This window comes from Pithys albifrons, chromosome 7 (assembly GCF_047495875.1).
Source record: "Pithys albifrons albifrons isolate INPA30051 chromosome 7, PitAlb_v1, whole genome shotgun sequence".
In the NCBI taxonomy this organism is placed as follows: Eukaryota; Metazoa; Chordata; class Aves; order Passeriformes; family Thamnophilidae; genus Pithys; species Pithys albifrons.
Genome location: NC_092464.1, coordinates 21,442,855 through 21,458,530, shown reverse-complemented (window position 1 = coordinate 21,458,530; position 15,676 = coordinate 21,442,855). Strand labels below are relative to the sequence as shown.

Genomic DNA, 15,676 nt, shown 5'->3' with positions numbered 1-15,676 from the left:
CAAAAATGTTTCATGCCCTAGTGTACCCAAAATCTACTCAAGTCTTCTAGAATTTTAGTCATTTGTGTGGTCTGTCACAGATATGCTCTAATGTTCACATACAACAAACAAGTTAGTCCTGAACACCTTTAAAAACCTAGTGCTGCTTTATAAATCCTTGTAACACCCTGCCTGTGCTGCCAGACTCTGTAGTGTTTCATGATATGTAGGGCTTATCATCAACCCCAGATCCTGAAGTCACATGATTTCTTGAAAATGCTGCCTGTGAGGTTAGAAATCTGACTTAGAAATGTGACCCAAGTTATTCCTAACAGATCATTATAGAAAAAAAATACAAATAAAAAGAAAATATGTGTATATTTATAAAGTTACTTACTTTTAACTAATAGTTTCCTCCTGATTTTGGAGGGGTAACTGTCTGACTTGTGCACACTTAATGATTCGACCTGTTGGAACACTGCCCTTACTAATTCACTCAGGGGCTGTGACCATGAATACTAACTGTCAGCCTGGAGAATATCGAAACTGATATACTAGATAAGCATCCTTACAGTAAAATTAGCTATACAGAAGCCAAAATGTTTTTTATCAGCCCTTTGAATAACAATTTCCACAGAATTGTCCAGGTTCCCTGCCTCACCAAAGTTTTCTTTTGTAGAAGAAGTCCATACAGAAACTCATATCCCAAGTGTGCCATTTTTAACTGGATGCTGTGTACTGTTTTACACTTCTTTATGAGCTCAGGGGGAATAAATACAGAAGGAAGAACAGTGATTGCCTTAGAAATGTCAGACTTCTGGCTACAGAGAAGTAAATCCAAGTGTAGATGTAGTGCATGCTGGCTGCTATGAGGATTAAGAAAAGTATAAAGGAATCCAGCTTTTTGACTCTTCTGGTAACTGGATTAATTTATAGTGTTCTGCTTTCAGCAGGAGAATTGGCACTCACCTCACTATCAAAATTTGAGGGGATGCTTAGCAGTAACAGTTCCTTCAGTGAACACTTAGCAAAGTTAGCAGGAAAGAAGTGCTATGACTCCTTTGCCAAAGTTCAGAATGCATTCTAATATAATACTATACATGATCATTATATCTCTGGAAAAAAATATTAATTCAGTTTAGTTGGAAAACACTGTTGCTCACGAAAAACAGAAGGAGGCCATTGTTGAGGACAATCATACATCTTGCTTTGCCAGTGTGTGAGGTTTTGAAAGCTATTCAATCTGCTTTCTGATTTTGGTACTGAATGTGTTTGCTCTTCCGAAAAAAGCCATAAATGTCCGTAACCCACTGCTATAGCCAATAGAAGAGAAAAATGCCAGCTTTTGTAACACTCACTCATGCAATCATGCAGAATGCAGAAAATTATATCCATGTTTTTTGCCATAAAGAGATATTCATCAGTTGCCACAATTTTAATTAATCAAAAATAAAGCTAGAGCATCATATGTAACATGGGATTTTTCTTTCAATTTCTCTGTGCCAAAGAAAAACTGGGATCCCTAACAATTAGATCTTTATGTAATACTTTGCACGTTTAAAAAAATTTATAAAAAAGAAACTATCACATTATGTGCATGCCTCTCTAAGGCAATGGAAAAGCCCATCTGCCCTTCAGGGCCTTCTGTTACTGCTGCTGGCAGATGCTGACAGACTTACTTTTTACCAAAGAGGCACAGAAAGGTCCTTTGTAGGGTTTCAGACCCAAACTCCTTCAAAACACTGAGTAGAACTGTTAAAATAGAATCTCCAACTGTCTTTTGCTGATTTACACATAAACACACAAATTATAGAGTTGTATACACATCTATGGGCATGCATACACAGAGTAATACTCTGATCAAACATTAGCAAATTACAGTGGCCCAACAAATTGTCAGGTGCCAGCTAATTGAGCCTTTTTTCCTGAGAGTCAGGATGACCTGAGCAGGTGCTCAAGACACAAGTACAACTTTGGCTTTGTTTTCTCTCATAGTTCAGCCTCATTCAACCATGCCCTATACATCTCTGCACACACGTATTTGTTAGACATCACTTTCCCTTCTTGTCTTTGCTTGTTCAGCTGAAGAGCAAAGCCGGGCATCATATTCCTAATAATTACTGGCTTCAGTCAGCAAGATAGGAATGAAGATATCAACTTGTACTCAGGTATCAATGAAGAAGACACACAAATCTATACAACAATTTCAGGTACATTTTCAAGTCCTTGGGTTCACAAATGTTTTTCTCTTTCCTCATCCTTCTCAAACTCTGGCTTCTGTCAGTCATTGTAACTAACATATACTACACAATGAAGCTATTTAAAATGAGCTTGCCCCCCTGATAAATAATATTCACAATTCAGGATGATAACGAGGAAAATTATCTTTCACCAAAGCCAGAGAAAGACCAGGAAGAAAAGGCGTATCATAAAGGTAATCTGCTAAACACTTTGCTAAGGCTCACTTTTACCATGAGAAAGAATGAAATAAAGCATCTTTAAGGAATAAAAAAATTAGGAAAAAGGGAAAAAAGAAGAAAAAAATCACTTCCAAAACCCCAATTCAAAGTAAAAAAAATGAATTCCCATTTATTTCTGAAGAAGTCAAGGACAAAAAAAATACATACACTGACTCCAGTGCTATTCCTATTGGAAAATTGTGGCTTGGATCTATCAAGACCCTCAGCAAAAGTTCCAGGGAAGACTGAGCCCTTTCAAAGATTTTTCAATAATTTTACATTGGCTCTTTGTGGTGTGGTCAGCCAAGACTTGTAGAGGAAAACCCTAAGATCTATCATAACACTTACATGGCTGTTGTGACATTCCTTCATCTGGTAATTGAGACCTGGACTCTTAGAAATAAACCAAAATATTACCTTCTTTCCATGTGGCTTTCCCCTTTTAAAGACAGAAAGATGGTCAAGAACTAAGCACCCAAGGTACATTTGGTTTAAGTGGGCAATACACATTTTAAACCACTGAGTATCGAGTGGGCATGTTTGACTGAAAGATTTCCATCTGGATTGCTGCCATATGAACTGTTCACAGCTACTAGCTGGCAGAGTACTAAAACAATTGTTTGCACTTTAGGGTCCATGGCCATGGCTGTATCTGGTGGCATTCAGATATTTTGACAGGAAATATAGCTTTGCCATTCTTTTCAGGCTACTTTTCCAGGAATTAATATATTAAAGATAAACCATGCCAAGATGCATGGAGAAGAAAATTCGTCTTGTATTACATAAAAAGAAATTTTACTCCTACTTATCCTTTTTTTTTTTAACTTCTATTTATTTGGGGGGAAGAAGGTAGGATACTCTTGTCCATGTTTTCAATAGCTCATTCTCTCTAAAATAACTTTAGGCAAAAGACTATTGAAATGAGTAATATGAAACAGAACATCTTTGAGAAGTTCTGATATTGGTTACACTCTAGCTGGCTAAGAAAACATAACTTAAAAATAAGAAGGATTCTTATTGCACAAGAAACATTATTAGAACCATATTTTCCTTAGCAGGAAAAAAAAAAGAAAACTGGCAGCAGAGGTAAAGAAAGAAAAAAACCATAGCTTTGGTAAATCTCTCAGATATGATTACGTTCAGCAATTTGCTACCTTAGTGCAACTGGATATACATGACATGAACATCAGGCCTAAACATCTCACAGTGGAAAAACTAAACTTGATATGACTGCAGGGAATTGGAGAGTTGCTTCTCACAGTAAAGTCAACATACACATATATATGGTTGCCATCTCTCAAGCTATAGAAGCCTCAAAACACTTTATTCTTAATAAAAAGTGAATTTTAGCAGTCTGGTATATATAAAAACATTATAGTACCGCAAACAATGAGCAGTAATTTATGACTGCATAAATGAATACTATGAATTTCTGGTTCTCATCTAATAAATCCCTCACTGTCTACACTCACACACACAAACCATATGAAACTGGTTAATGATAGATACATGAACATCCCAGCTACAAATGCATTCTCATTTTTACTTTTTTTTCCTTTGTCTCATTCTGCTTCTTCTGTGGTTTAATTCTGCTAGGCAGAATCTGTCCCTCTACCTCCCATAGCACTAAGTGCCACATCCAGTCAACCAGGGATGGTGACTCCACCCCTCTCCAGGCAGTGCATTCCAATGCCCAACCACCCATTCTGGGAAGAAATACCTCCTGTTCTTCAAAAGAGAAGAAAACTAAGGGAATGAACAGTCATTCTTCCTATACCTCACTCATGGCCCCTTAGAAGAAGATACTAAAAGTAGATATTCAAGGCATAACAGGAGACTTGAACCCTTGTGGAGACAGAAAGGTTGCATTTTGTTGTAATGAAAAAATGCTTGTACTTTCAGGTTATTTTTCTGCTTTTTTCAAATTTTATTCTATATGAGCTTTACCCATCATCAATACAGAACCTTATGGCACCTGAGAGTCCCCCATTCAAGTGAGTTGTCCATGATTACCATGTTTTCTAGATCAGACATGCTCAGCTCAGAATGGACAAAGAAGATTCAGAAAATACTTTTCCTAAACAATTCATGCAGTTCTGGCACACCAGTTCTTACAGATTCTTTAAAGAACACAGCAGTGTTGCTTGAAGAAATTGCTTTCTGCTTGCCTAGGGAGAAAAAAGCTTTTGAATAAATAAGGATGAATAAGAAGGGATAGAAGAGGCACCAGGAAGCCTTCTGTTAACACAGAAAATAATGTTTCTGTTTCTTGTAGTGGTTATTTACAGTGACAGCTGAAAACATTTAATTTGCATAATGAACAGACTGACATATTACCTTTTGATGTATTCAGGGAGATATAATTAGCTGAGAAGCCCTCAGATGCAATCCTGTGATCTGTCACGAAGTACAACGTCATCATGTTGCCACCACTAGTGAGAGATGGTGGAACTGATCTTCCACAGTATCTGCAGCAAAAGATACACCAAATCGAATGGCAATACTTTATAAAGCATTTGCAGTACTGTAAGGGGATTCATCTTTTCTGAGAAGTTTGAACAGCTACACACACACAATTCTGTCCTTTGGATAACAGAGATCCCAGCCATATACCCTCTATCATGGGACTAAATAGCACCCTACATGTATAAGGGTACAAATCTAAGGTGAGGCAAAGTCAGAGAGGAAACTGTTCATTAAGCTGTCAAATTCTTATTGGAATTATACTATGCTGTACCTACAACATAGTCTGGTTTTTGTAGGAGTCAGAGTGGCTGGCCAAAGACTAAGGTTGCAAAATGCTCTCCATTATGAGAGTAATTTGCTTCTTATTTTCCAAAATACTGCTATGTCAGCCAACAATTGTACAGTCTGTAGCTGCAGCTGGATACTGTTCCCAGGTAATTCAGATGTTACAGAATTCAAGGACAGCAAGAAAAGCCTGTGTATTCACCAACTGGAGATGGGGTTAGAATTAGGGTTAGGGTTAGGGTTAAGATTCTTCCTTAAGATAAATCACATATCCAAGACAAAGTGAAAACTAAACCCTATAAAATGCAGATTTTGCATTAGTTTTTGCCAAGATCCAAAGGCACAGTCTTTTAAGTAATCTTTCTTTCACTTCTGCAAGTGTTTAAAATCAGCACTTTTCTGGGCACAGATATATTAATGTTTTTGAATTTATTTTCTATAAATCAAAATGTTAATGGAACTGGCAATACCAGCTATTGAAACCTGTCCTTAAGAAAACTATCCTTTTGACACAACTTAATTTCTCCCTGTATAATATTTATTAAACATTCTTCTCATTCCATGGTCAAAGAAGCAAGCTGTTTTTACTATCCTAGCAGAAAAATTGCTGCTATTGTTACTGTAATTAAAAGAAAATAATCTATACACAAAACCTGAGGCACCAAATGAGATGCCAAGATCTACAGAACAGCGCTTACTCCACAGTAATTCAGGTTTGTAGGCTAATGGACATATTCACCTTCCCAATTTTTGCACAGTGCTGTTGTCATATATTTCAAGATAATCCTTTCTGCAACTATAATCAAACTCCAAGTTAAATGAAGTGAATGTCAGGCGGATAAGGTAGCCAGGTTGAATGTTGATAATCCAAGTACAGTTAATACCATGTGGATAGACATCTGGATGGCCAGGACTTGTAATGGTTCCTGATGGTTCAGTGAAAGTGTCTCCACATACTGCAAAGATTTAAAACATCAGATTAAATGACACACTTATAAAAAAGTTGGACACATAATTGGCTACTTTTTTCTGAAATTTTTTATTATTTTTCTCCTTGATGCATACTACATAGTAATTGATTCAGAATTTATCTCCCATTACACCATCATAAAAGTTGATGGCCAACTGTTTTCAGTATACAGGAAAACTTGGAAAGCCACAACACTCTACACAGAAAACAACAAAAGAATCCTTCCTTACCTCTGACTAATGGCCAGTACTCAGCTCTGAAGCCAAGGTTGGTAAGAGAGGAAGTTCTGAATTTGATATAGAGATTGTTCCCTGTGGATTGCACTGTAGATGGTACAGCTATACCACAGTATTTCTCCAAAATAGGAGAGTCTTCATTGTTGCCATCTCTGACCTGAAGAAAAGTGTATTCAAAGTATCCCTTAGAAATTACTATTATATTCAAGTATTAAGCATAAATTAATTCATAAGAACTCTACAAGAGATCCTTCGTAAGTCAATCCTACCCCTTCCTTCGTGTGTTTTCTACTACCAGCACATACAATGCAACCTTATGCCTATCAGAGAAGCACTCTTCCACCAAAAGCATTTCAGATGGAAAAAAGATGAGATCTTACACCCTCAACAGTAAGGGGCACATAAATCTCCCAAACTAGGCCTACCTGTTTAAAGACACCTGATACTTGTCTCTGATTATCCAAATTGTCATTACATCTTTGGAGAACGAAGAAAAGCTCTGGGATTCCACATTGAACCTGGAAAAGCTTTTGTGACTGTTGTAAGGAGTGCTTACCTGTCAAGAAGTTCTGCTTTGGTAGAGGTGAGTATGAGAAGGAACATGCAGATTATGTATCTACTATTCATAGTATATGTGTATTATTCTTTACCTCAACGTAGTCTGAGTCACAAGTGGTTGCATTTCGAATGTTAAAGTCGATAAATTTAAGAATCACCACTTGACCAGCTGCCTGGGAGATGATCCACTCACAGGTCTTTGGATGAGGGGATATGCTGGAGTAGTAAGGGGAATGGATTGTGCCTGTTCCAGACAAGGAACCTCCACAGGCTGCCAAGAGACACCAAGAATCAGTACCCATGATTAATGGTTTCAGGGACGTATCATGATATCTATCAAATATCACTGTGAAATTAGATGAAAACCAGCCCTAAAACCTCATTTTCTTACAGCAGCTAATACAGATTACCTAAGTACCATTACAAACATATTTAACAGAACGTATTACTATAGGTATACCATAAAAATGCACATACAGAAGACCACACTAAATGTGCCCATGGAAACTAATGCATTTGACTCACTTGTTTCACAAACACAGATAGGCTTGTTGGGGCTTAAGAACTAAAATACAGGAAAAATGGAAGTAGAAAGATTTAGGCAGAGTTGTAGCTATATATCTTTGGTATGTTAGCACTAAGTGACTGATCATAAATAGAAGCAATGGGAGGCCCACTTGCAAGCATTCTAGAAGTGTCTGACAACAGACCTACTGCAGACATCATCTGAAATAAATAAATTGACTCTATTTGTTTTTACTTTATTTCTTTTGAAGTTTGTCTTAAACCTATTATATGCAAGTCACCAGTTCCTCTTACCAACTTGATAAATGGCCCTGAAGCCAGTGCTTTGCACAGAAGCATCAGACTTGAATTTGATCCAGAGATTGTTGCTGGTAGAAGTGATTGGAGATGTGATTGTACTATGACAGAATTTTCTAATAAGACGAGACATCTCACTGTCACCATCTCGAACCTAGTCATGAAAAGAAAAAAAGAAAAATGTTAGATAATACAAGCATTGGGATCTGATATCCAGATAAAATTATAATCTCACAAGAGCTGCTAAAAACAAAAGGAGTAACTATTTTATGTGTTTATAAGACAGACAAAGAGCCATCACAGTAATTGGCACAAGCACAGGATTTAGGAGAGCTCAAAGGAAGGATTGAATGATCAGGACAGAAGACACACACTTGCTGCTACCACAGGACATTAGGATGAAACAGATCTTCTCTATGAACCACAGTTTCAGAACTATTCGGGCTTATGTTTCCAAAAGTGACATCCTTGGTATGAAAGAAACAGACAAAGTGCTCACCAATGACATTTTTGCCAGCACTAAAATCTGCTGGAGAATAAAAGAGGTATCTATGATTTTCTTGCTCTGGCCATAATGTTTCTAGTGATTTTGTGATGGCATTTCTCCAGAAAAAGCATCTATTTCATCACACGCATACATCAATGCAGCCAGACAGGTCATGAACTGAAGATAAAACTGTAAGTCCCTAAAGCAGTAAAGAGCTACACTGATGTCTGTCCATTACTTTATCTGAAGTGTTCAATGCATGATAATGACAAGCTATATCAGGGCATCCACCTTTTACCTTCTGCACTGACACACTACTGACCTCAATCAATTTGCTAATCACAGGAGAAACGTGTCTTATATTTTTCCCCTGAAGCTGATTATGAATTCTGATTATCTGGGGGACTAGAAGGGAAAGAGGTATTTGTAACTCAAAACTTCAGGTCCTAAATCCATAGTCCATGAGTTCATAGGTACAAACAGGGGACCAGGCAGAGCACTGGTATATCTGTGAGGTGCTCGTCTTGTTTCAAGAGGGCAGCCAACAAGCTGAGGTTCAAAAAACAAGTACTCTCTTTGCCCAAGCAACAAATGCAATTTTTCTCCCAAATATTCTCCTGTAAAAAAACCCAGCTCTGTTCTCCTGTAAAGTGGTGGTAGCTCATGTAGATGGAACAGCTTTTAAATGAATGTATATGCTGTCAACCTCAAAAAAATTCCAGTGAAATCACTGTCAAAGCAGGGTCATTCAGCTTTCAGGTCCTCTCTCATCATCAATTCTTTCTTCCTCATCTGAGAGGAAGAAACCTTTCTTCCATGGGCTGGGAGAGAAGCCAGTGGCTGGCCTGCTTGAGACTGTTTTCTGGCTAACAGTTATTTCTAATTTCTCTGAAACTAGAAGCTAAGATCAGAATTTGTGCTGAAATATTTAGAAAATCTTTGGACAGCAGTGAAAGCTTCCAGAACTACAGTTCACAGGAGTTTACATATTTTTCTCGAGCTGATTTTCCTTACATTTTTGGTTTATAAGGCCCAGTGGGTAGTGATAAAAATAACATATTCTCTAAACCATGTTGCCAGTTAGAAGGATAGCATGGAAAAGGAGCAGGCTTGGCTAACACTTTACCTCTGCAGCACCATGTCACAGACTTTCTTAAATAAGTTTTATTGTCTCTATTTTCTTATTGCAAATGTCTGATCCCAGACTGTTTCTTCCTCGGTAAGACACTAAACATCCCTCCCTGAGCAAGGGCCTGTGAGCTGTGTCTGGTCCCTGTGAAAATTCTACACGTTTCCTGGTTTCACCAGGGATGGGAATAACCTGTAGTTTTTCAAAGTGACAAAAGAATTGTTGGGCAGTGACTTATAAGTAACTTAAACACCCAAAAGCTATCTCCCCAGCTGAATTTCACTATAAACCCCAGTGAGACACTCCCATATGTGAAAAATTAGGCCTGGATAACACAGCACAGTACTTTGGTTGTACTGACTGCCCCAGTGAGAAAATGTCCGTTCTGTTTCTCTGCCCTGGGCTGAGCCCCTGAGTGAGAAGGCAGGACGAAGGGGAGGGCAGAAGCACAGGAAAATTAACAGCTTGTGACTGACCAGCAAACAGTGAGGCAAATGCCTTGCTGAACTAATACAAACCGATGGTGTTCAACAGAAATGGGTTTGTTTCTGTGGCTGCTGTGAGTTTAGCTGCTGTTCTGCCAGCAATTAGGCAAGAGGAGTACCAGGCCAAACAAACAAAAGCTGTCTGTTTTCATTAAACACACTTCCCCTCTCATTTCAGAAACTAATTACACTTCATTCCATCCAAGGTCTTTGAATTAGAGGAGGAGGGAAGGGAATGATGTCAGCACAATAACATCCTTTAAAAATAGACTAACAGCATGGAGCTCACAGGGGCCTGTTCCTTACTGGTCAGGAAGAGATTAAACACAACCCCAAAGCTGTGCTGCCGCAGTGCTGGGTCCTGCTTGGGCTGGGGCTGCAGGGATGGCTCCCACCCACTGCGGCTGCGGCAGCGCCTTTGCTCATTAACTGGGGTCTGTGCCCAGTTTGTTCTACTTCTGTGTATCTTTGCATGGCAGACAGCAATATCAGCACTCAGTCCATGTGGGATCAGGGATTCGTGACTGTATGGGGAAATACAGGCTGGCTGTGACAGCAGACACCTTGAGACATGGCGAGTCACAGTGCAGTGCAGAGAACAGGGACAGGGTGACAGGAGAAGGGGCAGAGGCCACCAACACACAGAGCTTGTCAGGTCCGGAGGGCACCCCTGTGACTCCCCGAGGCCACCGTTGCTTCTCCTGGGTCCCGCACCCTGCCCATGGCCCAGCCCCCATGGCAGCCCCCAGGGCTGTCGGTCCCTGCCCCATCAGTGGGGCCAGTCTGGCCTCCCACAGCCCTGTCTGGCCATGGCTCTGCTGAGCCAGCCTCCCCTATGTGTCCATGCCCCAGCCTGGCATCCATCCCCAATCCCAGGGAAGTGTCCAAGGCCTGGAGCTGCCCTGCTCCCTGGCTCTGTCCCTGCCGGGGCAACTTATGGTCATAAAATTGCATGTAACATGGAACTGCAGACCAGTGAGGAGAGAAATAGGAGTAAAAGCAAACACAAAAGCCACCTCAAATGGATCTTGGTTAGTATTGACATTACTACAGTGTTATTATTATTATTACATTTTTCATATAGAAACATTCTAAGTGTATTATTATGTTTTTAATAATAATTTGATTCAGATTAATAGGAATTCTTTAATTAAACTTGTAAGATATAAGTTATGGCAACAATAAACTCTTGGCTTTACATATGTATATAGAATCAGATAATCATTTAGGCTGGAAAAGACCTGGAAATTGGCAAGTCCAATCATAAACTCATCACTACCAAGTCCACCACTAAACCGTGTCTCTAAGTGCGACATTTACACATCTTTACACCTCCATGAATGGTGACTCAACCACTTCTCTGGATATGGACATACATATATGTATGTATGTATTTATAATCATTTATATGGTGTGTTTCCTTTCAGTGACAGAACAAGCTCTTCCATATAACACCATGACTCCAGAAAATGCTGCATAGTGGCTATGGCATTAAGTCTATTTTCCTTGTATTTGACATGCATACACCTTAATCATGTACAGCTGATTAATAATTAGTATTAAGCTAAGCAGAATTTCTCATTTTCTTTATCTTTGCTTCACTCCAAATGCACAGTCCTGCTCTTTTAGTCCCTGTGACTTTTGGACCCTAACAAATTTGTATACTTAGTCCTTTGATTAATACCTATTTCTGCAAAGGCCCTTGGGACAGAAGTTATGCATGATTTTGCACGCACATGTAATCAACCTTTCATATCAACGGATTAAGGGAAGTCACCTCTATATAATTTGCTGAACAACCAGTATGACTCTCCAGCTCCATATGGGTGAAGTTGAGGAATACTTTTTCATTCTCTGGCTGTCGGATAATGTAGATACATTGTTGGCTGCTGATATAAGGGTTAGGCCAGAAAGGGGAGGTGATAACCCCTTCACTCTCTGTGTAATTTCCTCCACAACTTGGATCTGCTATATTAAGAAAAAAAAATCAATTGAGATATTCAGGAGTACAGTAACTGTTTTTCAGACTGCAAATCAAAGTACAATGGCTGCAGATCAAAGAGAATTACTACATTATTAAAGAGCAAGTGTTAATTACATCCATTCATGTGTTACTGGCTCTATCTTGAGAATATCACAGACCAATCTTCAATGCTGAATTTCACTTACCAGGAGATGTTGTATAGACAATGTGGAAGCCTTTATCAGTAATGAAGTCATCAGAGTGAAAGTGAATCCACGCATATGGACCAGTGGTTTTGAGTGGGGGTGGAGATTCAGTGCTACAGTATTTACCAAGGACAGGATCTTGTGGAAGAAGACCATCCCTAATCTAGACACAATGACAGATCAGCATTTCAGGTTACTAGATGTGTACCAACTGTGAACAGTATTAATTGATCTTGGAGGCCCCCAGAGAAACTGTAGATGTTGTTTGGAGAGAAAGCTCACATGAAGTTTCCTCCAAACACATAGGAACCAAGAACAGATCCACCAGCATAGTTGTGATGATGCTCCCAGGAGAGTCATCAAGGGTTTTGTGAAAGGCAAATAAAGTATCAGGGTATCTACTGTTGAACTGTTTTCTTGAAATCATGCTCTGAGTTGCAGAGAACTTGTTGTTCTGAAACAGCTTCTCATTTCCATGAATAGGTATCAGTGAATTCTGTGAACATTACATCAAACTTGACAAAAAGCCCTAGGCTCACACATCAAGTCATGGACTGTACTATGATATGAACCTCTAAACTTAGATCCCTTTCTTGAACAGTTTCCATTAGGCAGATTAATTCTCTGGAGACTGACAAGGAGATTGGAGACTGAACTTTGTAAGAAAGTGAAAGCTTCCCATCAGGTATTTGGCCTGAATCCCATCCTTTCTACTCACAAGACTTCACTGACTTCAGTGGAGCAGGATCTCTGCCCCTTTCTGTACAAAACATTTTGAAATATCTTGTTTTGCAATAACATAAACATAAAATGTTGCTATAATTCATGATTATACTTTACCTCTAAATGGTCATAACTGCAGTTTTCATGGTGTTCTAGGCTTAGTGTGCCAAAAGCAAATGTGATGAGAAGGCCAGGACTGGTTGAGATGGTCCAGAAACAATCTCTGTTTACAGGATAGTTACCAGGATATCCTGGAGAGCTTATCGAGCCATAAGTACCTGTCAGCTCACCACCACATTCTAACAGAAAGACACACGGAAGAACACAGTCTTTAACACCATGTGCCAGGTCAGAAGATGAATTGTCCTGTAGTGTCAAAACTAGACACCAGGGTAAATTAAAGCACAAAGATCAAGACAAGTTAATTCTGCAACTCAGTTTTAAAAGCAAAACTCCAAATATTTCCTGATTTGTACAGTAGAAGAAAGATTCTTTCATGGTTATGATGAAAATGTCTTTCAGAGAATGATTAGAAGCACTGTTTGGTCTGGATTTAAAAAATTAATCTGAATTTCTGCACTTTGGAAATAGTCTCAATTTTTTATCCTAGTACAAGTCTGTTTTCATTAACAAAAAAAAAGGAAAAGTTAATTGCCAGCAAGGGAGTTTAATATATGTGCAATAACGCAACATCCATCTCAGTGCATCAGTCGGGAAGGGGAGAGGTAGCTTGTGTGTTATACCTAAGGAATAGGTAGTTTGATCCCATCTATACCGCTCTCCTCCTTACTTATTTTGTGGGTGTTATTTTTTCCCCCGAAAGAAGTACTTTCACTTTTCAGTACCCAAATTTGACAATTAATAATTATCTATGTAATAATGACAATTAAAAGAAAAACCACCAAAAATCATGTTAAAATTATTACAGCAAATATTTCAAGAAATAAGGAAAATTAATTTTCTGTACTTTTTTTTACTCTATGGTTCTTTCAAGACACAGCCCAATCTAATATTTTGTTTCTGGATAATACACAGAACACAGAAGTGCATTTGATTTTACATTAGATGACTTGGAGTTTATCTCTGGAAATGCACTGCCAGGCCACCTGGAGGAATCACCCAAGTGGCATTACCAAGAATTCAGCCAGAAATGTACAGCAAATCATACCAAAAAGCTCACATATTATTTAAAATTCAATTCCCAACAATCTGTCATGCTTAGAAAGCATGTTTCAAACTCTTCAGCCTGATGTAAATTGTCAGTGGCAAAGAACCATTAACTTGATTGCTCAAAGTACTAGATATTTCTGTGAGAAAAGGGAACTGATCAGAAGAGCAGCATCTCCAGGACCACATACACTTTGGGGGATTCCTCACAGGAGGTGTAAAACAGCCTTAAAAAAACCAGCAGAAAGCTATTCAGGCAGAGGCCTAGAGTTGGACTTTAAATATTTTGAAGAGGCATAAATATCTCACTCCCTCGTAAAATATTGTCCTTCTGTTCCTATTGTTCCCTGATCAAGGAAATAAGTCATTCACTTTACCATGAAGATGCTAAATTACTTGACGTTTCATCAAACTTACCAGGATTCTGAGATTCCCAATGAACAGTAAAACCTCCAGCTGTACTGGTGTGGCTTGAGTATAACCAAAAATACAGAGAGTTGTGGGAACTGAAAAGGTCTGCAGGAGCTGAGGAGCCACAGTATTTTCCCAGCATGTGCGCTGATGCTGAAGGCCCATCATGGATTTGAAGGAAGTCAGAGTTACACTCACTACTTGCCTCCAGTTGGAAGAATGGGAAAGTAATATGCAGAATCTAATAGAAGAAAATAAGAAATCTCTTTTTTTTCCTTCTGCTGAGACAGTATTTATGTAGAAAATGTTTAGAGCCATATGTGTTCATGCAACTGTGAGAATCTATGAGCTTTAGAGCCATTATGCCATTTCCTGAAATGTTCCTGGAGAAAAGAAGACATTAAAGAATCTTACGGGTCAAAAGGAGAGAGAGAAGATAGATAGACTGATAGACAGACAAGAATTTAGACCTTCTGGAAAGAGCATGATTTCTATAAACTAATAATTGAGACCATTTGCCTCTGTGTTACATGTGTGAAACATACATGTGTATATTTCAAGCCATTTGAAAGCCTTGAAATACAGCAGAAAATACTTTATTACAGGTTTCCATTGGCAGTTTTCTCATCAGATTGTTAGCATTTCTCATTCTTGCTGTGATTGAAAGTATTGTAATGGGAGTTAAAAGATTAAATGATCTTGTTTTGCACATATAAAATCCGTGTCTCAAAAGCCTACTCTGGATACTTTGTGACATGTATAGCTTTAATTTTGTTCAGAATCTCCACTAATGTGCTTTACTATGTTGTATATTGAAGACCTGAGTGACTCCCAGGCTCACAGATGAGGATATGTCCCATACATATATATAATGCTATATAAACTACTAGCATGCTCTGATTTACAAAATGACATAATTCATTCCACAAAATGTCAAAAGTAGAAGAAATATTTAGATCTCAACTTAGAAGTTCCATGCCAAAGAGTGAGGTAACATATTTTATATCTTATTTATAACACAAGTGGAATTGTTAGTTGCAGATCAGCATCAGAATATACATTTGAGTGCAACATTTAAAAATTAATTCCTTAAAAAAAGTCAAATGCTGTAGCCATGGACAACATGAATTCAGCATTCTACATTTCAGAATTTAGAAATATGAAATTATTCTGGGGTCATTTAGGTCAGGAACCAGCTGTGGAGCCCATCAGAGCAGAACTTTTCTCATGCAGCTATGCACAGATCACATTCTAAAGCAATGGGGTCTCTTCTGTGGCTGGAGTTAGATGAATCAACTCTAACTCTCAGCTGCATAGGAAAAATATGGAA

General features: G+C 38.5%; 1 protein-coding gene across 1 annotated transcript in view; it reads right to left on the bottom strand.

The window, feature by feature from the left end:
- Nucleotides 1–15,676, bottom strand: part of CUBN (cubilin) — a 140,806-nt gene that overhangs the window by 108,644 nt on the left and 16,486 nt on the right. The window contains exons 14-22 of the mRNA XM_071560397.1: nucleotides 14,353–14,587; nucleotides 12,886–13,067; nucleotides 12,046–12,208; nucleotides 11,654–11,844; nucleotides 7,773–7,929; nucleotides 7,046–7,224; nucleotides 6,390–6,552; nucleotides 5,929–6,145; nucleotides 4,776–4,906 (exon numbers count right to left, since the gene is read on the bottom strand). Coding sequence (XP_071416498.1) covers nucleotides 4,776–4,906; nucleotides 5,929–6,145; nucleotides 6,390–6,552; nucleotides 7,046–7,224; nucleotides 7,773–7,929; nucleotides 11,654–11,844; nucleotides 12,046–12,208; nucleotides 12,886–13,067; nucleotides 14,353–14,587 — 1,618 coding nt within the window. The remainder of the gene's footprint in view (nucleotides 1–4,775; nucleotides 4,907–5,928; nucleotides 6,146–6,389; nucleotides 6,553–7,045; nucleotides 7,225–7,772; nucleotides 7,930–11,653; nucleotides 11,845–12,045; nucleotides 12,209–12,885; nucleotides 13,068–14,352; nucleotides 14,588–15,676) is intronic.